Source organism: Aedes albopictus, chromosome 2 (genome assembly GCF_035046485.1).
Source record: "Aedes albopictus strain Foshan chromosome 2, AalbF5, whole genome shotgun sequence".
Taxonomy (NCBI): domain Eukaryota; kingdom Metazoa; phylum Arthropoda; class Insecta; order Diptera; family Culicidae; genus Aedes; species Aedes albopictus.
In genome coordinates this window covers 282,075,435-282,102,527 of record NC_085137.1, presented here as the reverse complement: position 1 = coordinate 282,102,527, position 27,093 = coordinate 282,075,435, and the positions used below count along the sequence as shown (strand labels likewise).

The 27,093-nt window shown below is 38.4% G+C and overlaps 2 protein-coding genes across 3 annotated transcripts; one reads left to right on the top strand and one right to left on the bottom strand.

Moving 5' to 3' along the window:
• The first annotated feature begins 32 nt into the window (after positions 1–32).
• On the top strand, positions 33–22,920 carry LOC109414974 (threonylcarbamoyladenosine tRNA methylthiotransferase). 2 transcript variants are annotated; one of them, XM_062851948.1, is made up of 4 exons: positions 33–324; positions 393–1,195; positions 14,825–15,477; positions 22,654–22,920. In XM_062851948.1, exons 2-4 carry the CDS (start codon positions 406–408, stop codon positions 22,888–22,890), a joined length of 1,680 nt encoding a protein of 559 aa, XP_062707932.1. In that variant the 5' UTR covers positions 33–324; positions 393–405; the 3' UTR covers positions 22,891–22,920. The 2 variants fall into 2 exon arrangements, with proteins under 2 accessions (XP_062707932.1, XP_019544363.2); XM_019688818.3 differs by having other exon boundaries at positions 45–337.
• LOC109414976 (translation initiation factor eIF-2B subunit gamma) lies at positions 22,910–27,093 on the bottom strand. The gene is made up of 7 exons (XM_019688819.3): positions 26,805–27,093; positions 25,744–25,891; positions 25,326–25,683; positions 25,105–25,248; positions 23,464–23,631; positions 23,176–23,402; positions 22,910–23,113 (listed from the first exon to the last, which is right to left on the bottom strand). Exons 1-7 carry the CDS (start codon positions 26,971–26,973, stop codon positions 22,957–22,959), a joined length of 1,371 nt encoding a protein of 456 aa, XP_019544364.3. The 5' UTR covers positions 26,974–27,093; the 3' UTR covers positions 22,910–22,956.

Below are 27,093 nucleotides of genomic sequence, written 5' to 3'. Positions count from 1 at the left end.
ATCGAGGCGTCGAAAAATACATCTGTCATGTCTTTTAAGTTCGATTACCAGTCTCCTGTGTGTGGATACTTGGTAGCAAAACATGATAAACGTCGTTCAAACATGGGAAGCTTTCTCAACAACATCGACTTTATATCGAGTTGAGGTGTTTCGAGGGCAAACTATTTTGCCACCTTTGCACCACTTTGCAATTCGGGATTCTTGCGCACGTGTGACGATTTTGGATCCGCTGCTTATCTGTTGACATTCTCTCCGGTGTTTTCTATTTTAATTTTACCTTATTGAATGTGCTAGCACAGAAATTGCAAATTACTTTTTTCTAACGTATATTAAAGAGGTACGTAATACCATCTCTTTAATTTTATTAGCTCACATCAGTTTTTATTTCTTAGATATTTACCGGGAATGGCGGCTTGTACGGAGATAATCGATGACATTGAAGACCTCATCCAGTCGCAGGACATCACTCCCAAAGAAAGATATGCTAACAAATCTAACGTAACCGTCCGAGCGAAACGAGTAAAAAAGGCCCTTGAAGCCAAGGAGAAGGATGCTGCATCAGTTACGGAGAAAAGCATTCTGGAGAGTGTTATTCCGGGAACTCAGTCGATCTACCTCAAGACGTGGGGCTGCGCGCACAACAATTCCGACAGTGAATACATGGCTGGTCAGCTTGCTTCCTATGGTTACAATATTACTTCCGATAAATCGAACGCGGATTTATGGCTACTGAACAGTTGCACGGTAAAGAACCCGTCGGAAGATACCTTTCGAAATGAAATTCAATCGGCCAACAAAATGGGCAAACACGTCGTCCTGGCCGGATGTGTGCCTCAAGCTGCTCCCAAGTCGGACTACATGCACGGATTAAGCATTGTAGGCGTTCACCAGATCGACCGGGTAACGGAAGTGGTGGAGGAAACATTGAAAGGACATTCCGTCCGTCTGCTGCAGGCAAAGAAGCTCAACGGAAAGAGAGTAGCAGGCCCTCAGCTAGCTCTGCCGAAAGTGAGGAAAAATCCGCTGATTGAGATAATTCCCATTAATTCCGGTTGTCTTAATGCCTGCACGTACTGCAAAACGAAATTTGCCAGGGCTGATCTGGTCAGTTATCCCGTGGAGGAAATTGTGCAAAGGGCAGCTCACGTGTTCACTGAAGGAGTTTGCGAAATTTGGCTCACTTCCGAAGATACCGGTAAGTAATGAATAATGATATTGTATGAAAGCGGGACATTTGGCGTAAAGACGTTCGATAGAACACCTTTTCGTGTTGCTTTAACCCTAGAAAATCGCAATACAAGGCATAAGAATCTCAACTAGTGGTGCACAATCTTTATCCTATTGGGTGGGTTGTGCCAACAAATGCAGACAACAGATGTAACAACGGTCTGCGAAAAAAAAGTATGGTAGGGGACTAAGGGTGTTATCGTCAGGTTTGTTCTCTTCATCATGAGGGGTTTCTGCGGGACACATTGACTGAATTTGGGTATACAGGGTGTTAGGTTCCTGAGTGCAAACTTTTTAAAGGGTGATAGAGGACCACAAATGGTGAAAACAATTGTTCTACGCATATGGTCAAATCTCAACCGTTACGTAGTTATTGAGCTTCCCGTGTTATTGACTCTTATTGCCTTAACTGGCTATAACTTGAAAATGGTCAAACTTATCGCAGTTTTCTAAACCATATTCGAAAGATTATTGAATTGTCTATCAAATGGCATCTTCGAATCGATTGGTTTAGTTAAATAATTAAGTTTTCTAGTGCAAATAACTCAAAAGTAGTGTGTTTTAATTTGTTTTTGTCAATTATCTTTGAAAAAATGCGTAATAATTTAAAGTGCTTTCTTTGGCAAAGTTGCAAAGTTTTACTCTATAATTCGTTCTTTAACATCAAACTTCTATCTCTTATCGTTTTCTTGCCATTTCGATTTAAACATCGAATTTTAGTTCATAAATTTGCAACTGTCATGGTAAGCACATTTTTGCGCACTGTGCCGCACATTTAAATTAAAATTGCAAGAAAACGATAAAAGCTGGAAGTTTGATGCCGTAGAACCAATTGTTGAGTAGAACAGGGGCCACAACTTTCCCAAAGAAAGAATTTTAATTAATTACGCATTTTTCAAAGATAATTGACAAAAAACAAATTAAAACACACTATTTTTAGCTATATTTCTGAACAAAACATACCGTGACCGGCCCTAGTTCTAATTCGGCTTCCGGTTCCTAATTCGGCGCACTTTCTCGAATATACCACAAAATCAGGGACACTAGTTCAATATTAGCTTCAAATATATTTTTTGAATATTGTTTCAATAGTAATGAAGAAAAAATTTTACCCTGTCTAAGAGTGATGGGATTGACGATGGCTTATCAAGCGTCGTCATATAGAGAAAATCTGTATTAATAGTTTGTAATTCATTCGTTAGAAGGCTTTTTCAAGTTTGAGTCTTATATAATTCTTGATAGGATAGATTAATTATAGTAATTAAAATTATTGAAATAGTAAATGGAATAGTGCTTAAACACAACTCTGATTAGAGTTAGCGCATATAGCTATTAAATTAAACTAAAATCGAATCCTAGTAATCATACCGTTGCCTATTGCATTATATATATACGCTTGATTTGCCGTGCCTCCAGCATACGTTTAGTCGCTGTCGCATGATCTAACAACAGTTGTCTACGCGCAGTGCTGGGGGAGCCGACAGGGCCCACTACCAGCCTATACTAACCCTCTAATTACTAACAAGGCTGGGAAGCTAACAATCACTCATTGCACTGTTGATTTTAATCAGTGGCAGTCACAATTTTAGCAGATGTGATCTGCTGTAGTTAATCATAAGTAGGTGTTATAGTAAGTACCAGTAGTAGTAGAAGTAGTAGTACATAGTAGTTAATACTAACAAGTAGATTTGTGCTATTCTATTTCATTTCCCTGAAACTATTTTTTTTTTTTTAACTAAGCATAAACTCAGGAGTGGATAGCATGACGACATTGATTGGAGAAGGGTCCAACTTTATTATGTAATGCAAGAGTGAGTGTGGGAGGTATAACTGCATTACACATACCGTGACATCACCTAATTCCGGCACTTTTTTTTCGGTTCCTAGTTCCGTTCACGCCATCCAAAGAAATGGGGTGAGCGGAATTGGGAGCCGAGGGGGAGTGATTGGGGTTGGGTGATGTCACGGTATGTATCTTCTAGTTTAGACAGGGCAGGGTGATAACAAATTCGCGTTAGAGAATTAATAATTTAGATGTTGAATGCTATTCTCTCAAGAGGCTTGTTGGTGAAGGTAAAAACTAATAAAAGTAGATTCCAAAACACTTTTTAATCTTTGCTACTTTGTTGTACCTATATGAATAACCTTATTAGCTAGGTGTTGACCAACAACGGTAATCTTATCCTTATAAATGTTACAAAAAAACAGAGATTCAGAAGTTATCACACATAATCTGCATGAATAATCTCTAATATTGCATTCCTAACTCTCTTTCTTCCCTTTCTGATCATGGTACGCCGAGGATCTAACCGGATAAGCGGAGAATTATCTTCGAAAACGGACGACATAGGTTGAGTATAAAACAATAAGCACTCTTCAAGTGGGTAAGTCAAACAACACAAAACAGCACGAAAAGGTTTCTGGGGGTGATAGATCGATTAGGTTCTCAGCGCCGTCTGCAAAGCAAAGATGACCGTACACATCGTGGTTGCTGCTCCGTGATTGACCGGAGTAGTCGTAATCGAGGTTTGCTACCAGTGAATAAGAGGCTTGGGACATTTGAAAGTCGATAACGGCGTCCTTGTGATCGGCGGTAGGGGAAGAGAGTGTTGGTTCGGCAACCATTGCTACTGGAAGCCGTGGAGTCTACGGCGTACCCACAGCTGTCTCGCGGGGATATACGGAAAATACGCGTCGCGATCTCTATTACAATAGCGATTTGTTTTGTCCCGCGCATCTTGTGTAGTGGTTCCGCGCGTTATAGAGGCGAACGCGATCGATAATGCTGTACGATAGTTACCCCATATAGAAGCATGTACAGCAAAGAACAACACGATAATAAACTAAACACCCGCGCATCTATTGTCTGTTTTTTTTTTCCGCGCGAGGCAATGGCGAACGCGATTGATTATGCTACGATGCTCACCACATACAGAAGCGATACAGGTACAGCAGGGAGCAACACAATACAATACAGTACACAAATTGATAGTGAAACACAATATGTACTCTCGATTAGTTTCTCAGCGCAGTTCGACATACAAAAACACATAGTGAAACGGCAACAATGGGAAACTTTTATTAAAACTATTTTTGTTCAACGCAGGCCAAAACAGTGTCGACTTGGGCCACGATATGCCTACGTACTTCTGTGTGTTGAAACAAAAATAGAGGCTCATAGAAGCAAACGTAGGGAAAGGGTGCGGTGTTAGAACATAAGCACAGTGTGCTACCGCCGTAATCACTATGAAAAAAAAAAAAAAAAAAAAAATAGTAATGAAGAAAAAATTTTCAAATCAACGACCATTATTTTGTAAAAAATAAAATGATGTTGCAAGTGCTGAAAATTGCCTGAAATCTGTGTGCGTTAGCGAAGCTGCTAAAAAGTCATGAGCTGAAGCATTTTGCGACATAAATAATGAAGAGAATGTCTGCTTTTCCATGCGCATCCTGTACATCTGTCTTCGAGGAATCAGAATCGGCAAAAAACAATTGAATTTTCTTCTTCTTTTCTTAATCTTCTTGTTCTTCTTAGGTGCGCAGAATTAGGAACCGATATTGAATAGTGGTCCTAATTCTGCGCAGACATTTCAACACTATGTTTTGAACATATAACTAGTAAACAAACATCATATAAATGCCACCAAAGTTATAACTAGGATATTCTATGTTTCTAGCAATCCGGTGAATGTAATTACGTCTCAACAAGTTAGTTTATAAACTTCGAAGGTTAATTTACGATTCTTCCATTTTTGATCTGATAGTTCGACCAGACTAACTACTTGTTTTAAACATTTGCTATCAACCTCAGGGGAAATTTTATGTATTCATGCAAGCAGTCATCAAATGCGATCTTTGATGTGAGTTTGCATGCAATTTTCTTAAACAGTGGAAACCCTGGAGTTAGACAAGAAAGAAGTCTCAGTTTGCAAACAAAGTTTGTGTCACCTTGTCATGACGAAAAAGTTTGAGTTGCCTTTAGAAATTAAAGTAAATTTGACTAATATGTGCATATGCGGATAACTCCCTGGGCTTTGGATCAATATTGTCTAGGGAAGAGTGTCTTCTGAGGGCCCTCTTGTTTCAATTGTTGCTAGTGTTGTTAAAACATATTTACTTATTACTTTATTGTATTTTTTTCTGATATAACAACATTAGATTAATGGGTGCGACAGGAGTGACCATCAAAGCCACTTATGTCCCTGGATAATTCGATCTAATAGCCAACGGCTTCCTCAATGGCCGACTGGGTGCGTGCTTTGGGTGGCGGATTTAAGCAAAGGAAGGGAAATCATACTTCGATTGACTTCATCGGATAAAGTGCCATCCGATAAGCGTTCTTGTGTGAATCACCTTCCATCGTCTCGCAGTCAAAATTGAATTAAATAAAGCGAATGAAGATTAAAAAAAACTTAATTATTAAATCAATTGTATTAAGATTTGTCCTCATTTCAACTCTTAACATTATTTTCATTACTGTATAAGTTTCAATATTTAGTTATAAAGTTTAAGAAAAAGTATAGCTACACATGACTGCGAGACGACGTGGACCACATTGAGGAAATAATTAGTCGATACAGGGTAGTTGGACCATTAGGGAGGGGCCTCTATTTTGGGAATTTTTCTGCTGTTGCTCGGCCGGTTGGACTGGTTGACCGTATTTCTTTTGCGCGGTGAGATATTTGCATTATCTACCCAAGCACGGGAATTTGGGTCAGTTTGTTCGATGTTGATTGGGTTGTGACAGGGGGATGTCCGAGATGGTTGCCACTGCCCAGATGGTTCGGCATCCTAATCTAATGTTGAAATTTTTAAAGGCCCAGCTATGCTGCAAATACAAAATATTTAATTTTTTTTTGGAAATATAATTAATATTGTTCATCAAATACATTAAATTATGATTGATATTTGTGACAATTTTTTTTCCTGTTAAATCACATACATACTAATACTAGAACAGTTACTGCTATTATTCATAACTAAACACTATACACATAAAAATTACTAATCAATTTTTCCTTATTTGTTTTTCCCTATAAAATGTTGCTTGGTTCGGATCCTTGCGGAACATGAACGGTGCATGAGCACAATCTTTTTCAGATTAACATATGGAAGATCTTCGAAAGACAACCAGAAGCTAACAAACACAATCTATGGGGGAAGTATCATCGACATATGTAAGTAAACAAATGTAAAATACTATCCATGGAACCTGAATTCTAAGCGTGCAAAGGTAAATAACTAACATACGGCGGGAAACAAGAATTATCAGGAAACTAAGTGGATGGGAAATTGTACTTCGCTTTTTCGCATTGAAAATGAAAATTTAACTAACGTTACGCGTACGAACGAATAACTAGTTTTCAAGTAGGGTAAGAAATCAAACTTTGAACTAGTCAAATTGTAATCTTAATTTGAACCATTTCAAAATTCATTAAAACGACGTACTTTTCAGGCAAATATTGTCCCGAAAAAGATGTTGAACAGCTTTCCGTAATATAACCTGATAACATGGACTTTAAAAGCATTGAAAAAAGCGTTTTTGTCATGGAAAACAGGCAATTGAAAAATCACTGTGATTTCACCCATTTCCCCCAAGAGAAAGCACATTTTCGGTGCACTCGTACAGCTCATGCATTGTACCACACGCAATATGTGAACACGTCAAATGAAAGCTTATTTATCATAGAATCGACCAACCGAATAATATTCCGCATTATTTGTCATAAAATTATCAAATTTAAGTGGTTCTTACTTGGAGAATGTTATCTTAAGTTGAACCATTTGTAATCTAAATTTGAACTAGTAAACGGGGGTGAGCTTCTAGTGTTGGCCTGTAGATTGCGCTAGTGGTTGCATTGTTTACTGTTGGGGGATGAAAAAATCCAAATTTAGTTTCTAAATTCCTAAAGAATTTCGAACATTCTGAGTTGAGATTCCACTGCCTAATGAAAAATAGGTATGATAATTAGCAGATTCATGTGATTTTTCATTGTTTAGCATGGAATTGGCTGTTTTGTGAGTTGCTCGAGCTGTTGCCGCCAGTAGTTCAAATTAAGATTAAAATTGGTTCAAATTATGATTACGATGGTTCAAATTAAGATTAAAATCATTATTGATGAAAAATCAAATATTTTAATGAAATTCGGTGCAAATACAAACTTTTTACCATTTAACAGAAAGCTTATACCCGTGGCTTTCATGTACATACGATTTTGCCGTAGTAAATTATTTCCATGTGGGAGAAAAAATCACTTAAAATTTGCACTGCTTCAGAAAGCCGCAATTTGGTTCAAATTTTGATTACCTACCCTAGTTTTCTTCTTTTCAAAAGCTCTAATTCTCTTTTTTTTGCAAATTTGTGGAACTATTTCATCACGTCGAATTTTGCAGCCGAATAGCATTGATATTTTAAAGTCCATACTAACTCCCGGCGTGAGTTGCAACACTTAATTTTGCTTATAGTTCGGAAGCTAACGCGTGATCAATAACTTAAAATGCTTTGTTGACTTCAATGCGTCTCGACTCGACGAAAACTGATTACCTACTTCTTTGACTAAGCTGGACAACATTACTTATGCATGACAAGGAAGATAATTTATCGTTTTTAAATGTTGGTATTATATGAAAAGTGAGGGAGTGACATGTTTTCTACAAGAAAAACTAGTAGGACTGACAGAACAATTCGAAGATTTAGTCGTCCATTGCCAGGACCTAGGAGCGAATCCTGTTAGGTGCAAATGATTATTAGTAATGAAGCTAATGCGTTATCAATGAGACCAATTAGTCTGGTCATTTTGGACGAAAATTACTACTTCTCTTAAATAACATTCTGCAATAAATGACGCAAAAACATTATGACCAGAAATTACTGACATAATGAACATAACAACTTAATATAACACTTCAATAGAGTAGAGACTACATATATGATATGGGGCAAAACAGTAACGCTACTTAAGTTTGGGAATCTAAGGCAACTAACTGACAAATTGACAAGGACCTAACATACAACATGAACCTTACTACAGAAACCAATTTCACACTTTCTACCGTATTTGCATTATTATGTCTCAAATCTAGTCCAATACCTTTCCCCAGCCTATACCATTACCCTTCCGATGGTGTTCATGTGGTCCGCACGGACTATTACGGCCATTACCCCTCCTTGATCTTCGGCATTGGATTGACTTGCGCTCTTATTGCCCCACCAACTGCTGCAAAATGAAATGAAAATGAAATAGGGTCTGGGACCATTTGGGCAGGAGCACCTATTTTGGGCACTTGCTGCTATAAAACAGTCAATTTCAAATCGATTGACTTGAATTTTTGAACATGACTAGATACTGTGCGTATCTGATCGTGTTTCAAAAATCAAGCCAATCGGTTTAAAATTGACTGAGTTATAGAAGCAAGTGCCCAAAATAGGTGCTCCTTCCTGTGGTGTCCGAGCACTCTTTTTCGGCTGATCCGCCATCAGCCGATTTTTTTTCCACTGCCTTCACCACAAACCAACACGGACGTCCGTCCGTCACAACAACGTTCACTAAACTGAAGTACATCTAAATTTCCATCCAGCACATGCTTACGCATGATTGACGTTTCTGTTACATCTCGCACGCAAGGTGTCAAGTTAGCGTTAGCGTTCCGAGAGCACGTTCACAAGCATTCATTCGTGCACGCTAAAATAATGATAATCGCACACGGTATGATAAGACTTTCAAATTGTCCAAACTCTCAAAATATACAACTCATAAGCTGACACCTCTGGCTACTACATCCGCCTTCTTCTCCACTCTTGTCCTGAATAAAAAAAAATCCTCATCACATCGTCTGTTTGTCTGTGATCATCATCACATCGTCTGTTTGTCTGTGATCATCATCACATCATCTGTTTGTCTGTGATCATCATCACATCGTCTATTTGTCTGTGATCATCATCACATCATCTGTTTGTCCATGATCATCGTCATCATCTGTTTGTATGTGATTATCATCACTTGATCATTATCACATCGTATGTTTTTGATCATCATCACATCATCTGTTTGTCTGTGATCATCATCACATCGTCTGTTTGTCTGTGACCATCATCACATCATTTGTTTGTTTGTGATCATCACATCGTCTGTTTGTCTGTGATAATCATCACATCGTCTGTTTGTCTGTGATCATCATCACATTGTCTGTTTGACTGTGATCATCATCACATCATCTGTTTGTCTGTGATCATCATCACATTGTCTGTTTGTCTGTGATCATCATCACATTGTTTGTCTGTGATCATCATCACATCGTCTGTTTGTCTGTGATCTTCATCACATCGTCTGTTTGTCTGTGACCATCATCACATTATCTATTTGTCTGTGATCATTATCACATCATCTGTTTGTCCATGATCATCGTCATCATCTGTTTGTCTGTGATCATCATCACGTGATCATTATCCCACCGTCTGTTTTTGATCATCATCACATTATCTGTTTGTCTATGATCATCATCACATCGTCTGTTTGTTTGTGATCATCATCACATCGTCTGTTTGTCTGTGATCATCATCACATCGTCTGTTTGTCTGTGATTATCATCACATTGTTTGTCTGTGATCATCATCACATCATCTGTTTGTCTGTGATCATCATCACATTGTCTGTTTGTCTGTGATCATCATCACATCGTCTGTTTGACTGTGATCATCATCACATTGTCTGTTTGTCTGTGATCACCATCACATTGTCTGTTTGTCTCTGATCATCATCACATCATCTGTTTGTCTGTGATCATCATCACATCGTCTGTTTGTCTGTGATCATCATCACATCATCTGTTTGTCTGTGATCATCATCACATCGTCTGTTTGTCTGTGATCATCATCTCATTGTCTGTTTGTCTGTGATTATCATCACATCATCTGTTTGTCTGTGATCATCATCACATCGTCTGCTTGTCTGTGATCATCATCACATCGTCTGTTCGTCTATGATCATTTTCGTGTCATCTGTTTGTCTGTGATCATCATCACATCATCTGTTTGTCTGTGATCATCATCTGTTTGTCTGTGATCATCATCACATCGTCTGTTTGTCTGTGATCATCATCATATCGTCTGTTTGTCTGTGATCATCATCACATTGTCTGTTTGTCTGTGATCACCATCACATCATCTGTTTGTCTGTGATCATCATCACATCTTCTGTTTGTCTGTGATCATCATCACATTGTCTGTTTGTCTGTGATCATCGTCATCGTCTGTTTGTCTGTGATCATTATCACATCATCTGTGTTTGATCATCATCACATCATCTGTTTGTCTGTGATCATCATCACATCGTCTGTTTGTCTGTGATCATCATCACATCATCTGTTTGTCTGTGATCATCATCACATCGTCTGCTTGTCTGTGATCATCATCACATCATCTGTTTGTCTGTGATCATCATCACATCGTCTGTTTGTCTGTGATCATCATCACATCGTCTGTTTGTCTGTGATCATCATCACATTGTCTGTTTGTCTGTGATTATCGTCATCATCTGTTTGTCTGTGATTATCGTCATCGTCTGTTTGTCTGTGATCATTATCACATCGTCTGTGTTTGATCATCATCACATTGTCTGTTTGTCTGTGATCATCATCACATCGTCTGTTTGTCTGTGATCATCATCACATTGTCTGTTTGTCTGTGATCACCATCACATCATCTGTTTGTCTGTGATCATCACCACATCGTCTGTTTGTCTATGATCATCATCACATCGTCTGTTTGTCTATGCTCATCATCAGATTGTCTGTTTGTCTGTGATCATCATCACATTGTCTGTTTGTCTGCGATCATCATCACATCATCTGTTTGTCTGTGATCATCATCACATCGTCTGTTTGTCTGTGATCATCATCACATTGTCTGTTTGTCTGTGATCACCATCACATCATCTGTTTGTCTGTGATCATCATCACACCATCTGTTTGTCTGTAATCATCATCACATCGTCTGTTTGTCTGTGGTCATCATCACATCGTCTATTTGTCTGTGATCATCATCACATTGTCTGTTTGTCTGTGATCACCATCACATCCTCTGTTTGTCTGTGATCATCATCACATCATCTGTTTGTCTGTAATCATCATCACATCGTCTGTTTGTCTGTGATCACCATCACATCGTCTGTTTGTCTGTGATCATCATCACATTGTCTGTTTGTCTGTGATCATCATCACATTGTCTGTGATCATCATCTGTTTGTCTGTGATCATCATCACATCGTCTGTGTTTGATCATCATCACATCATCTGTTTGTCTGTGATCATCATCACATCGTCTGTTTGTCTGTGATCATCATCACATCATCTGTTTGTCTGTGATCATCATCACATCGTCTGCTTGTCTGTGATCATCATCACATCATCTGTTTGTCTGTGATCATCATCACATCGTCTGTTTGTCTGTGATCATCATCACATTGTCTGTTTGTCTGTGATTATCGTCATCATCTGTTTGTCTGTGATCATCGTCATCGTCTGTTTGTCTGTGATCATTATCACATCGTCTGTGTTTGATCATCATCACATTGTCTGTTTGTCTGTGATCATCATCACATTGTCTGTTTGTCTGTGATCATCATCACATCGTCTGTTTGTCTATGATCATCATCACATCGTCTGTTTGTCTATGCTCATCATCAGATTGTCTGTTTGTCTGTGATCATCATCACATTGTCTGTTTGTCTGCGATCATCATCACATCATCTGTTTGTCTGTGATCATCATCATCATCACATCGTCTGTTTGTCTGTGATCATCATCACATCGTCTGTTTGTCTGTGATCATCATCACATTGTCTGTTTGTCTGTGATTATCGTCATCATCTGTTTGTCTGTGATCATCGTCATCGTCTGTTTGTCTGTGATCATTATCACATCGTCTGTGTTTGATCATCATCACATTGTCTGTTTGTCTGTGATCATCATCACATTGTCTGTTTGTCTGTGATCATCATCACATCGTCTGTTTGTCTATGATCATCATCACATCGTCTGTTTGTCTATGCTCATCATCAGATTGTCTGTTTGTCTGTGATCATCATCACATTGTCTGTTTGTCTGCGATCATCATCACATCATCTGTTTGTCTGTGATCATCATCACATTGTCTGTTTGTCTGTGATCATCATCACATTGTCTGTTTGTCTGTGATCATCATCACATCGTCTGTTTGTCTGTGATCATTCATCACATTGTCTGTTTGTCTGTGATCATCATCACATCATCTGTTTGTCTGTGATCACCATCACATCGTCTGTTTGTCTGTGATCATCATCACATCATCTGTTTGTCTGTGATCATCATCACATCGTCTGTTTGTCTGTGATCATCATCACATCGACTGTTTGTCTGTGATCATCATCACATTGTCTGTTTGTCTGTGATCATCATCACATCACCTGTTTGTCTGTGATCATCATCACATCATCTGTTTGTCTGTGATCATCATCACATTATCTGTTTGTCTGTGATCTCCCGGTCTACTCCATTGCCGTTTTGGCAGGAAGTCTAACGGGGGAATCTGTTATTCCACGTTCCGGCCTACTCTGCTGCTGTTCAGGCAGGGAGTCTTACCGGGGGATTCGTTTTCAACTTCCGGCCTACTCCACTACTTTTCAGGCAGGGAGTCTTACCGGAGGATCCGTTTTTCACCTTCCGGCCTACTCCACTGCTTTTCAGGCGGGAGTCTTGCCGGGGGATCCTTTTTTTTTTCTTCCGGCCTACTCTGCTGCTGCTGAGGCAGGGAGTCTTTCCGGGGGATCCTTTTTTTTCCTTCCGGCCCACTCTGCTGTTGATCAGGCAGGGAGTCTTACCGGGGGATCCGTTTTTCTCCTTCCGGCCTACTCCACTGCTTTTCAGGCAGGGAGTCTTACCGGGGGATCCGTTTTTCTCCTTCCGGCCTACTCCACTGCTTTTCAGGCAGGGAGTCTTACCGGGGGATCCGTTTTTCTCCTTCCGGCCTACTCCACTGCTTTTCAGGCAGGGAGTCTTACCGGAGGATCCGTTTTTCCAAACCAACTTAAATATTCCATTGTTACAGCCTTCCCGTGAGAGCGCAATGTTTCCACACCAGCTGCGCCATTGTGGTGTCCGAGCACTCTTTTTCGGCTGATCCGCCATCAGCCGATTTTTTTTCCACTGCCTTCACCACAAACCAACACGGACGTCCGTCCGTCACAACAACGTTCACTAAACTGAAGTACATCTAAATTTCCATCCAGCACATGCTTACGCATGATTGACGTTTCTGTTACATCTCGCACGCAAGGTGTCAAGTTAGCGTTAGCGTTTCGAGAGCACGTTCACAAGCATTCATTCGTGCACGCTAAAATAATAATAATCGCACACGGTATGATAAGACTTTCAAATTGTCCAAACTCTCAAAATATACAACTCATAAGCTGACACCTCTGGCTACTACACTTCCCAATTGGTCCCAGACCCTATGTGCATATGCGGATAACTACAAAGCTTTTCGTAGTAGTATTCGATAATGCTAATGCTACGAAATCCTTTTGTGTATTATGATTAAAATCCCTTTTGCTTAGTAAATAGTAGGTAGTATCAATGTTGGGGACATGCAAAGTTCCAATATGGTCGTAATTTCGTATAAAAGTCGAAAATGAAGAATTCAATTGAATTTCATCTATGAATCATGTTCTCATTACAATATATTATCTTTTAAAAGTTTTCCCCATGTGCGCAGAATTAGGAACGTTAGTGCGCAGAATAAGGAACATTCCAAAAAAGAGTGCGCAGAATTAGGAACAAAGACACACTTTAGAATTTTTATGATTTTACATATAAATTGAGTGTTTTGTATAAGAATTATATTTTTCCCTTATTTACAAAGCTAATAACTATGTGCAGTCAAAAATTCAGCCAAATCGGTTTGATTTGTAATTTGTTACAGCTGATTGAAATCGAAAAAGTCTTAGGTGCGCAGGTGGACCCTCCACGGTATTTTAAAAGTTATTAAAAAAAAGACAGCTTCAGCTAGAGGCTGCACAGACTGAACATTACATACACGAGACAACGGATAACACACATAACACCCAGTGGCCCATATAGCCGAGGCGGTAAACGCACGGGTATTCAGCATGACCATGCTGAGGGTGACGGGTTCGATTCCCGGTCGGTCCAGGATCTTTTCGTAAAGGAAATTTCCTTGACTTCCTTGGGCATAGAGTATCTTCGTGCCTGCCACACGATATACGCATGCAAAATGGTCATTGGCAGAGGAAGCTCTCAGTTAAAAACTGTGGAAGTGCTCATAGAACACTAAGCTGAGAAGCAGGCTTTGTCCCAGTGAGGACGTTACGCCAAGAAGAGAGAGAGAGAGAGAGACCCAGTGGCCCAATGGAGAATTTTTCGTTTGACGAAAAGTTTTCCCCGACTGGAGCGGGAATCGAACCCGCACTCCGAGGCTTACGAAACGCCTTGACGACTGACGCCGCTAACCGCACGGCCACGAAGCCCACATTGAGGATCTATCCTTAGGTGACCCTTCATGCCCTGCCCTAACCTACATTTTTTCTATAATTTTATTTTTCAGGAACCTACGGTCGAGATATTGGAACATCGCTTCCGGAACTGTTATGGAAATTGGTTGCCGTCATACCCGATGGATGTATGCTGCGTTTGGGCATGACAAACCCTCCCTATATACTGGAACATCTAGAGGAAATGGCCAAGATACTCGCACACCCCAAAGTTTACAGTTTTCTCCATGTGCCCATCCAGAGCGGTTCGGACTCTGTGCTAGCAGACATGAAGCGAGAATATTGTCGTTCCGACTTTGAACAAATTGCTGATTTTCTGATGGACAAAGTGCCTGGCATAACGATTGCAACGGACATAATTTGTGGTTTTCCGACTGAAACGAAGGATGACTTCGAGCATACAATGAAGCTATGCGAGAAGTACAAATTCCCGAGTTTGTTCATCAACCAGTTCTATCCCAGACCGGGAACGCCGGCTGCGAAAATGCAACGGATACCAGCAGATCAGGTAAAAGTGCGCACCAAGCGTTTGACGGATCTGTTCTACAGTTACGAGCCCTACGTAGGAAAATACGTAGCTGGAGATCGCCAAAAAGTGCTCGTTACCGAAATCTCTCACGACAAAAAACATTATGTTGGCCATAACAAGTGCTACGAACAAGTACTTTTGCCCATGGATAAGAATTTGCTGGGAAAGCTTGTAGAGGTAAGTTTCATGATTTGAGGGTGTAGCGTGTTCGTAACACGAACTTTACTTTGTTTTGTACTCTTTGGAGCACACTATGCTATGTAGAGTAGATTGTGTTTTGAAAGTAAACATTGAGCGACCACCTGACGTGGGTTGTCGATTGTTTGCTTCACGCGAACAATAGCCAATTAGTTTGCATGCCCTCTCGTCTGCCTGTTATTGCATATCAGTCCCATATTTGCTGGGTTTCCTATAGTCCATTTTACGGGCCGATTTTATGAATGAAATTTTGACAGGAGCATGCGTCCTAACCCGTGAAAATCAATATCATCATTACCATTGTTGTCACTTCGTAAAATGGCTCATTCACATGGGATAGTTATGGGATCATAGACAGTCGTGTCGTTTGTAGTAAATATTGCACGATTATCTGATGATGCTTTCCATGTTAAGCAATTAATAATGGTATGCAGTATGAGTTGATCAAAATCAAAAGTTTATATCACTTATTAAACTAAAAATCCCGATCTAAAGATTCTTCCCTACACCGAGAAAATCTCTCATTTCTTCTATGTGTCATGAATATTTACAATGGGGTAAACAAATGTTTTCCTTTAGTGCGATTCATACACGTGCGACTCATTTGCAACACATACATTCAATGCGCTAATTGCTTGCGTTGGCGGGCATTATGCCTGGTTTAGACAGTGCAAGTGACTTGATTCAATTCAATGGAAAATGCCCAAGTGAATGCGAATTGAACGTGTAAACACCACCATTCATCTCACATGAGCAAGTCACTTGACTTGAACGAAAGTTGAACATGTTGAACTTTTTCATTCAAGTCAAACGAAATCGTCTCACTTGCCCCGTCTAAACCCGCGATTCATGTGAGTTGAATTCAAGTCATCTGTCAGTGAGATAAATTCAATTCAGTTTGCTTACGCTCCACACGAGTTGAACAATGTAAACACTTGCTTCAACTGAGATGCATTCAAGAGCATTCAAGTGAACACTCAAGTCACTTGCTCAGTCTAAACACATCATTCCATTGGATTGAACATCTTTAAGAAGTTACCAAGTGAAATGCTTGTTTTAGTTGAACAATGTAAACCAGGCATTAGTTACAGATACTTCGGAATGGATGTGGTTTTGTTGTTTGGTACATAGATATTTGCCAATAAGAATGAGGCGATTTTCCTGAGTGTACTAACAAGAGTTCCGAACAGTGCTAATCGTCAGTTCATTTATGTGTGAAATGGAATAGTGATAATCACGTTCAAATGTATGCGTGTTTTTTTTGTAGATGTGGTTATGAAACTGTGAAGAAAACATTTGCAATCTTAAACCGGACGTTAGTTTTAAAATTATTTACTGAAAGTAAGGAAAATGCATTTGGTTACTAAAATTGATGGACCCCCCGTTAGTTAGAGCCACAACAATTTCTGCAGACCCCTTGATTTTGGTCAAATAGTGGCTCATTTAAACCGTTATAACTCGAAAGTTTCTCCGCAAACCACCTCAAAACGAAATGTTGCTGAAAAGAGGAAAGATAGAGCTACTATTTACAATAATAAATAGTTGGGTCGGCCATATTTTCACCATGATGGCAACCACCGATTTTCAAAATTTTTGCATCAATACATAACATATCAAAAATTTAGAGATGTCTTTTTTTCCTATCAAAAGTTACCTGCAGTTTTGTACATCAAGCCACGTTTTCTCCATATATTTCCATGTGCACCGGCAACGACGTGCAACAGCATCCGAGTTTACGCCTGCATGTATATTGTATACACAAAGGCACCTGCCGTAAAATTTGGGCAAATCGGAGGTTCGTTTCAGGTTTTGACTGTTTCTCAATGATGCGGGGGCATTGCTTTTATAAGTTTTTTTTAGTGTTTTGAAAAGCTTAAACCTTCAGCGCTTTCCATTAGTGGGTTCAGATTTTAAATTCGTGTTCGTATAACTGCAAAATAACGCTACATTTATGTAAACGGCCGGCACCGGGCCCAGTGCGCAAAAGTGGAATGGTTTACAAAACGGCAGATAACTTTTGAAAGGGAAAAAGACATCCCTAATTTTTTTTATATGTTATGTATAAATGTCTAAGCTTTCAATTGATGCAAACATTTTGAAAATCGGTGGTTGCCATCATGGTGAAAACAATGGGCCTTTTCATTTGACGTCTTAAATCAGCTGATTGTTCGGGCGTTTGACAGTTCTTCTATGAAGATGACACGTTCTTGTTAGCAGCTGTTGTTCAAGCTTTGTAAACAAATGCATGCACGGATCTGTCACATGAAAAGGCCTATGGTTTGGTATAAAAATCCAAGATGGCGGCCAAAATCAATATGGCCGACCCAACTTTTTATTATTGTAAATAGTAGCTCTATCCTTCCTCGTTTTAACAACAATTCGTTTTCTGAGAATCTTTGGAGTTATAACGGTGAGCCACCATTTGATCAAAATCAAGGAGTCTGCAAAAACTTTTGTGGCTCTAACTAACGGGGGTCCATCAATTTGAGTAACCCAATGCATTTTCCTTACTTTTTTAGCAAGGACTTTCAGAAAACTGCCACCTTAAACATTTTTAAAGACAAGGTGTAAATAGTGGGCCGCTCTCAGCGAGAATTACCCCAATTAAAATTAATTATAATAAACTAAACTTTGTTTAAAAAGTAATTTAATGTGGCTAAATTCGCTTATTTTAAAAGAAATTGCCTACCTTAAGTGTCAATTTCAAAAGTTATTTAAGCTTTTTAACAGCCGAATTCACAAGTTGTAAGAATTTTGACGCGTTAATAGTGTTCAGAAGGTCAAAATTAGGTGGAGTGGCAATTTTCAATTTTAACTGATGTGTAGGTATTAAACTTTATGTTAAAACTGGTTGAACCGAAACTGTGTCACGTAGTTTAATAGAGGTAAATCCAGTCCTGATTTTTCAGAAATTATTTTGACAATATTTGAATTGATACTTGCGTTATCAGCAAAAATTGTGTTAAAGACAGACTTGTTAGAATCCCAAAATGGCCGCCACAATGGCCAACTATGGCACCTACTCACGATTTCGAAAGCACAAATCTCTTCGTAAACAAAACCAGCACACCTGAGAGCTTTATATTTAAAGCTTTTTACAAGTGAGCAAGAACAGAATAATAAAATGCACTGTTGTTTGAAGCTTGCTTCTTGAGATTTGTGCGTCTGAAGTTCTGATGCACTGCTGAACCGGGATTTCAAGGAGTTTGTCCTTAAGTAATCAATTTGACCCCGGTTTACGGTAATATTTATTTTTTTGCTTGTTCTCGAGTGGAAAATTGATTGATTATGCGCGGTAGTTTATTAATTGATCCATTGTCAGATCAAATCACCAGCCATAGGTGGCTCCTAGATCGGCAACGATCATTCGAGATCGAGACCATCGTTTAGTTGCAGAAATTCTCGGTCTCAACCTTTCTCCCTCCCCTGGATATTCGATCTTGACGCGATGGGAGGGCTTAACTCATTAGCACTTTAGCGCCAGTTCATTCACCACCGCTTGGACTTTGAGCTAGATATATCTAGTTTACGAGTTGAGCGCAAGTGAAGGAATCGCCGTAAGTGCTAATGGGAACCAAAGGAGTATCCGTCGTGCATTTATCACAAGTCAAAAACAAATTATAATTCAGCTTGCATAGACCTAATCTTTGCATTCTTTAAATTTAACGTAACGCAAGAGTTGGTAGAGGAGGTCTCTGCGTTACACTCATCATTCATTACTCGAATTCGTTAGTACACAGGACAGGGGACGCTAGGATAAGTTGACTTACAGCCTTACAGATTAGATTCATTACAATTAGAAAATTATGGACTGATTAGGTAAAGATAAAACTGTTGATTATAGGAGTTTGTATTTGTATTTCTTATTTTTATGGGTTTTGTGAATTTATAAAAGTTGACAAATAATCATTATTATTTTTATTTTTGACATAAATCAGTTGACTGAACTTTTTTGTTTTTATATCTTAGACGGTATTATTTCACTGATCAAAAAAACAGGAATTTAGTTAGGACTTAGGACGGTTGACATTGTAAAGGGTTACGATGGATATAATATTACTTTGGACTGAGATGATCACAGATATGCAGAAGACGACTAGCGAAATTAGAAACACAATTTGATACATTATTGACTATATTTTGACAAATAGGGTTTGACAAATTTCTTTACAATATCGAATGGAAGCTTAAAAAGTATTATCTAACACTAATATGAGAGTTATTTGGAGATGATGCTGGTGCTGTCAATGACTAACATCGGTTATTGACACTATTGGTAATCAGCTTGAAATAATTTTCAGAATGTATTAGGGAAGATTCATTTATTACGTCCATCGTTTTTCGGGATTTCTAGAACCCCCCTCCCCCCTCTGTCACGCTATTTTCCTATACCTAATACACGTACTGTCACACTTTCTTAGACCCCCCTCCCCCCAAAATGTTGGACGTAATTTTTGAACGTCCCCTTATAAAATAACTGAGGATATTATCTGATTATTGTTTGGGGAAGCTGTCAGAAAAACTAGTTGCCCATATCGGCTAAAAACGCTAGTTCTGGTAGCTGTCTTCGAATAATTTTCAGAAATATCAAATCTTTAAAAATTAGCTACGACACATTTTTTTTTCTTTTTGCTCTTTGTATATTTCTTAAGAATAGTACTCTGAAGGCGTTAACATAGACATTGACACCTTTTTTTTATCTCTGAATGTTGTCCAGTGACCTCGGAGATTTTCGATGGTTGAAATATTGTTCAATTATCAAATCATCTTTGGAGCTTCCATTCGATCAAAACACTAGTGCGATGGGAAAAGTTAAAAACAGTATTTTTAAAAACTACTACGACCTAATGCTAATTACTACACACTTTGCTCAAGTTGACGACATCGTCTAGTCCATCGTGAGTATTAGTCATAGTAGGGGGAAAGTTGGGAAAGGGTCCAGGCTTTGCTATCAGCTGTCCTGCAGCTCCACCTGGTCACTCTTAAAAAAAAAAAAAAAAAAAAAAGAAATTCTCGGTCTCAACCTTTCTATAACTAACATTCCTTCCCATTCTCCATGACCGAAGGGACGAGACCGCACCATCATTGAACTTATTATAGTTGGGAGTTCTCGAACCGTGTACATTGACAATACAACCGTTTTTTTTTTCGCAAGGGTCGTTTTTTTCATTATAACTCAGTCGGTTTATAGACTGTTTAAGAAATTATAAATACACTTTATTAAATTAAATGAACTATGCTAATGATTTTTACCAACTTGTTTCAGAGTATAGCATATTGTACTCGATATTTTTATATTACCTTTGCATTTGCACAAAGGTGTTTTTTAATGATTTCAGCATTATTTATCACTAAATACCAACAATTATCTAAGTTTTTATCACATTCGCTTTCTTAACAAGTTGTCTAAGTTATGCCTTCATCAAAATTTGGGAGAAATCGATAAAGGCATTCCCACATCATTTTTTCGGAGATCAAGTTTCTTATTTTTTAAGGTTTTCTACGGAACATAAGAATTACCACACACTTTCTTAGCTTTCCTGAACGCATTTTATATAAACAAACTTATTTTTTCAGCTCATTCGATCCTTCAGATGGCAAAGCTTGTCATACCATAAAAACGAATACAGTAAGCAGTAATTAAGACATTCGTTTGCTTAACGTTTGTTGCTACTGGTGTTGTTGAGAAATTTTAAACAAACAAATGTGTATTGAGAAGGCCCGTAATGGTGGTTCTTGATTAAATATTCCAGTAAAAATTACTCTTACCAATCGAGAAATATCTTTTATTATCGATACAGCCATTTTTATTGTGTTTGGAAATTAAATATTTTATCTGTGAGATTTTTTTCTTTTCTACTATGCTACATTTTTTTACCACTTTGTGCAACTTCAAATTTTAATCATCTAGGGTAAAAGCTCCCTTAGTGGAGGTAGTACCAACAGTGGTGGTGGTGGTGGCAATTTAGCACTATTTCGACCAACAAGCTGGCAAATGATATTTTTAATAGATGGATCATACCTAATTATTAACATTAATTAAGTTTTGTGTTCAGCATTTGCCGAAAAAACCATTTTAAACAATTATTTTCCTTATTTTTTTTTTCTTAATTTTTATAATTTCTGAAACACTCTATATCCGTTCGTGAGTTTTGTTGCCTCAAAGGAACTCAAAACTCATTTATATTGCGACATTTACAACCATTTAGACTCGGCTCGAATTCATTATTATCACAGAACAGGCCAAACATTTCAATAGGTTCTATCTGCATTTGAGAGGCTCTCTTTGTTCACTTTCTCTTTCAATTATTGCAATGTAATGGTACACTTTTCAACTATGTTTGCAGTACAAATCTAAAGACGATTGTTTTGACCATCGTTCAATGCAAGGAGACAATCATAATACAAGTAAAGCTGAGATATTAACGAAAGAGAGGGAAACCAAAGAGAGCCTCTCTTCTGCAGATAGGACCTTTAGACATGTTCGGCCTGAGTAGCATTTCGCACATGACTTCGCAGCAGCTAGTGTACACAAGTTCGGTTGAGTTCATCACAAAGGCGTCGGATGCACAACAGATAAACAAAATATGTTTGATTAGTGTAAAATATCGCTGGGAAATGATGATTCAGAACCAAGTCAGTACATTCTCAAATTATCGCAGTAGTCTAAACATTCCTAGAGTTAAATGGGTTAACTCAACCTCCTTCCCAAATAACGATGAAAAATATGCCACCAAGAGCGAAAACAAGCGATATAAGCGATAGTCTTTTTATATGTCAGGTTTGTGTATGCCATTGTTTATTATTATCCAGCACAAGTCTGTCATTTTCATAGAAGAACGGGAACCGCAATACATAAAACATAATATGTTTCATAATAATTTCAACCAAAAAATCTTTGGAAAACTCAATACACATTCTGTAATAACACAGAGAGAATCGATGAAGAGAAATTGTCAACCCAAGAAACAGAACTAGGTGAATAACAGTTTCTTAAGCTAAAGTTTGCTTAAGAGCGGTTTGTTCCACTCTTGTACAGCAAAAATATTTGTTGGGAATATCTACATTATTGCATGGCATAGTTTGTGTATCACCTCGAGTTATATGTTTAACTGTTTAAGCTTTCCAGCACTCAACATATATTGTTTATTGTAGGTTGAAATCGTCAGCATTACGAAATTCAGCATGCTTGCTAAGGTGGTCCAAGAGGAGAAAGATTGGGTAAGATGCACGACCTTGGAGAACAGCAAGCAAGCGTTGGAGGTGGACGGCAGTGTCATTAAGGTCGTATCAAAGGACGATAAGACACAGTCCTACGTCGTGTTGCTATTTTTTGCTTTCGTGTCCTGCGGCATTGCACTCGTGTGTCGCTATTTTATGCTTTCGATTTAGAAATGAATAAAATCACATATAAAAGAAAACGTTCTCAACGATTTTATTGCGTCCGTCAATTTATCACTATATTTCCATAAATCCAGCACTGTTCGACAGGTGAACGTTATCCTTCTTAGTGTTTGCAGACACAGTATAATTGGAACCGATCAAGCAATTGCGCAGACTAGAATTGGACTTGATGACAGACTTCTCACAAATAATGCAATTTTCAAGAGCCACGCTATAAAAATGCAAGAAAACATACATTTAGTTAGAACTAACGCATATAAGTCCAATACTTACTTTTCTTCAATGATTACATGGTCCATAAGTGTACAATTGGTTAACCGCACCTTCGGGTTGATTACACAGTTCGCCCCTATGATTGATGAATTGATCGACGTCTTTTCAGAGATAACGGTTTGATCTCCAACGGTAGTTGATGCTATCTGAGTAGATTTTATAACGCTGTTAGTTGCAATTAAGGCAGCTACCGGAAGATCAGTTAGTGCTGGGAAAGTCTTGTAGATCTTGAAAAAGAGAAGTAATAAAAAATAACGGGGAAAAACTACAACAGCCTCAATGCTATACCTGCTGATTGGCGTAGCAGAATGATGGAAGTGTATTGATACGTATCCCGAATGTACTGGCGGGAGTGATCACTGCGTAGCATCGAATTATATCATTCAGTGTAGATGCTACTTTGTTGAATATCGAAGAATCGTGAATTTTTGTGTCAAGCGGACTCGTTGGTGCAAACTGAAAGTGGAATGGAAACGAAAATGGATATTTCACTGGGGGAAGAACTAGCACAAAGTTAAAATTCACTAAGGATATTTTACATTTCTTCCCTTTCATTAGAAAATTAAATAGGTAGGGGGATTAGGGGCATAATGGACACCCGGGGCGAAATGGACACCCCTGTTTTTGGCGAAACCGTTGACTTTTATGTTCAACTTTTAATGCATAAGTGAAAAGGAACAAGTCATTGTTCTATTGTTCAAAAGTACCATTTATATTCCTTCAAAATGATTAAATTATCAATGAAATTGAAGTATGTTTTTCAAATGGTGGAATTCTTATAATTTGGAAGCAACAGCAAATAAGGTATTACGAGAGTTTGAGTGTGTCCACCATTAAAACAAGTGAATTGTTAGCTTATCTACATGTATACACAAATTGAGCAATGGATGAAGTATTATATTGTTGATCAGAATTTACTCAAAATAGCAATTTCAATGTTGTAGTCGATTCGAGGCTAAATGAACACTGGAAATTATAAATGGATGTACGCGCGTTGCATACTGTTAGGCGTTTTAGAGTTTGGAAAAAATCAATCCTATTATTTTTGCCTTAAGTTTATTTAATTAACTTTGATGATATGTAAACTCGTCTAACATGGATATTGATCTCCGTAGGCAAATTACTTAACTGTTCGATTTAATCAAAGATACAGCATTAAATATGCAGGGGTGTCCATTTCGCCCCGTACCTTTCCTGCCATCCCCAAAAAACACACGATTTACAATTCATTATTTCTTCACAATAATGTAATTCTGCCTGCTGTAAATGATTGAAATACGTAGGGAACAAGTTAAAGTTGTAAGCCAACTGATTTTTTGTCTGTTATACGGGCCTAACATACTCATTTGCTTAGGGTGTCCATTATGCCCCTAATCCTCCTATAGTGGCATCTGTAGAGTGCGTCATGCTAATAGACCACCTCACGGCAAAATTCTATCTCTTTCGCTCTTTCAGAGAGTTTGAAAACAACAGGACCAGTACCCGTCAAATTTGACAGGTGTTGGTCCTGTTGTTTTCTAATTTCCCTTAGGGGAGAAAGAGAACGATTTCTTGATGACGTCACCGTGCAATGGAGTATAGAGTTAATAAACTATAGAGGACAAATGTCGCTGATGTTCCCTTTGTTCTCGTTCGGAAACATGTCGGGTACCTATCTGTCAAACTGCATACTTTTTCTCTTTGACACTTATTGCCCGGCCTATCTCCGCCAGCAAGAGATGTTTCGGCAACGACGCCAGCGACATTCGTCCTCTATAGTTTATTAACTCTATTGTCATGCTAAATTAAAGTGTTTTTAATGAAAAGAAGGAACATGTGAAGATGATCGTTTTTATGCGGAACGGTGTTTGTTATGTCATGACGGATTTTGCTGTCATTGGCTGTCTTCCAGCTAATCAATATTGGTGTTTATAATCATGCTGCACATACCTCCAAAATGTGTTTGCCCTTAATATCAACATTCACTTCAGAAATAGGTTTTTCTGAATGTGATTGAGGTTGTGATACTGCACTTAGTTGCTTTTTAACGATAAAAGGCAGTAGTTCTCCCTTCAGCGTTGAAAAACCGGCATTCTATGGAAGAAAAAAAGATGAAACAAAATAATAATAAGAATAAAAATATACCCTTTCATACTTTCTTTCATACTTACAGATTCCAGATAATCTATCACCCATTTCCTGACAATATACACGTGGGCATCAAGCAGACCGCTACGGATGTCAATTTTCCCATTCTGGCGCAAAAGATGTCCGGGTATTTGAAAATCGTTCTCGAAGTCGCTCACAGAACCCATGAACAGTAACCGATTCGACTCGGGGCAGATCCCAAAAAGATCCTGTTCGATTTTATATTTCATCTTCGGTCCCGGTACCACAACATTGTTCATTTCGCTTTGGACGAGCAGACCTACAACGGAAGCGTTGTGTTCGCGAAATTGCTTGAAGGCAGCATACAAGCTGAAATCCACTAGGGTATCGCACGACAGAAGCACTACGTCCGTTTTAATCCTGAAAGATTCCGTTTGTTTTATTTTGCTGATCGAATAGTACGATGATAGAATTGGTTACCTATCGGAGATTTGACGTAATGCGTCAGCTGTACCAACATCTGAATCCCCGGAAAGGGTGACGTATTCAAGTTTTAGCTTGAGAGGGTGTTTCTCTAGTTTCTGTTGGATTTCCGATTTTTCGTTTTCGAGAACAATTACTATGACATCTAGTGTGCGAGAAAAACAAGTGATATTTTGAACTTTAATAATATTATAAGGTGACTAACGGTAAACTTAAGATAAATCTAATCTATCCACAACAAACCAACATCGTTTTCCAAAGATTTTTTTTATGAAAATTCAACAAATGGGACCGTAATCTGTGGGGGAAGGTAATAACTATAAGATCCACGTGCTTCAACCGCTACAATTTTGATTTAATGGAAGAACTTTTCCGTAAATCAATTCAAGCATAATTTTTTCAAATCGACGTATCTGAACTCGCAAAAGTTGCTATGTAGGGTCTTGTACCATTTGGGCAGTTGATCCTATTTTGGGCACTTGCCGCTATAACTAAGTCAATTTCAAACGGATTTATTTGATTTTTTGTATAGAGTTAGGCACGTACAGTATCTTACTCTATACAAAACTCAAATCAATCGGTTTAAAATTGACTTAGTTATAGCGGCAAGTGCCCAAAACAGGTACACCTGCCAAAATGGTGCAAGACTCTACTTAAATAATTTCTATCAATATGTAATAACTTGTGTCTGCTTCCTTGACCTAATGAAAAGTTTGTAACTATAGGCTAACATTAAACTGAATAAATACAAATCTAACTTTTTCACTGATCTGAGTAAATAATTTACTCATGGTCAATGTTGACGACCATTTCACTAAAATAGTTTTTATGTATATAAAAAAAAATTCATGAGTCTTTTCGTGCTTCACATCACCAGGGATATAGCATGCATTAGGTAAGAAACAAAACCTACTCATTCCATATCATTTTTACAATGAATTTTGACGAAAACACTTTTGCGGGTTTTAGCGACTTTTTTGAGGTTTTTTTGTTTTTTCAAAACTAGTGTCGCTCCCCCAGTATTCACCCAAGGTTGATTGATCCTTCACATAACATACCTTGAAACCCGTGTCTTTGCAGCATCTTCAGAGGATACCAAATCAAAGGATAAGATCCAATCGGAAGTAAACATTTTGGTCGCCCTTCGAGAATTTCAGGGAATCGGCTTCCTTTTCCTGCGGCAAACACAACTGCCTGGAACTCGTTTATTGTATTGATTGTAGCCATGATCAATAACTGTGATTGATTGTTTAAGTGGAATAAAATTGCAAAAATAAAAGCACTTGCGAAATTTATTTACTACACGCAGACCGTCACTACACCGAACCACCGAACCGACGACAAAAG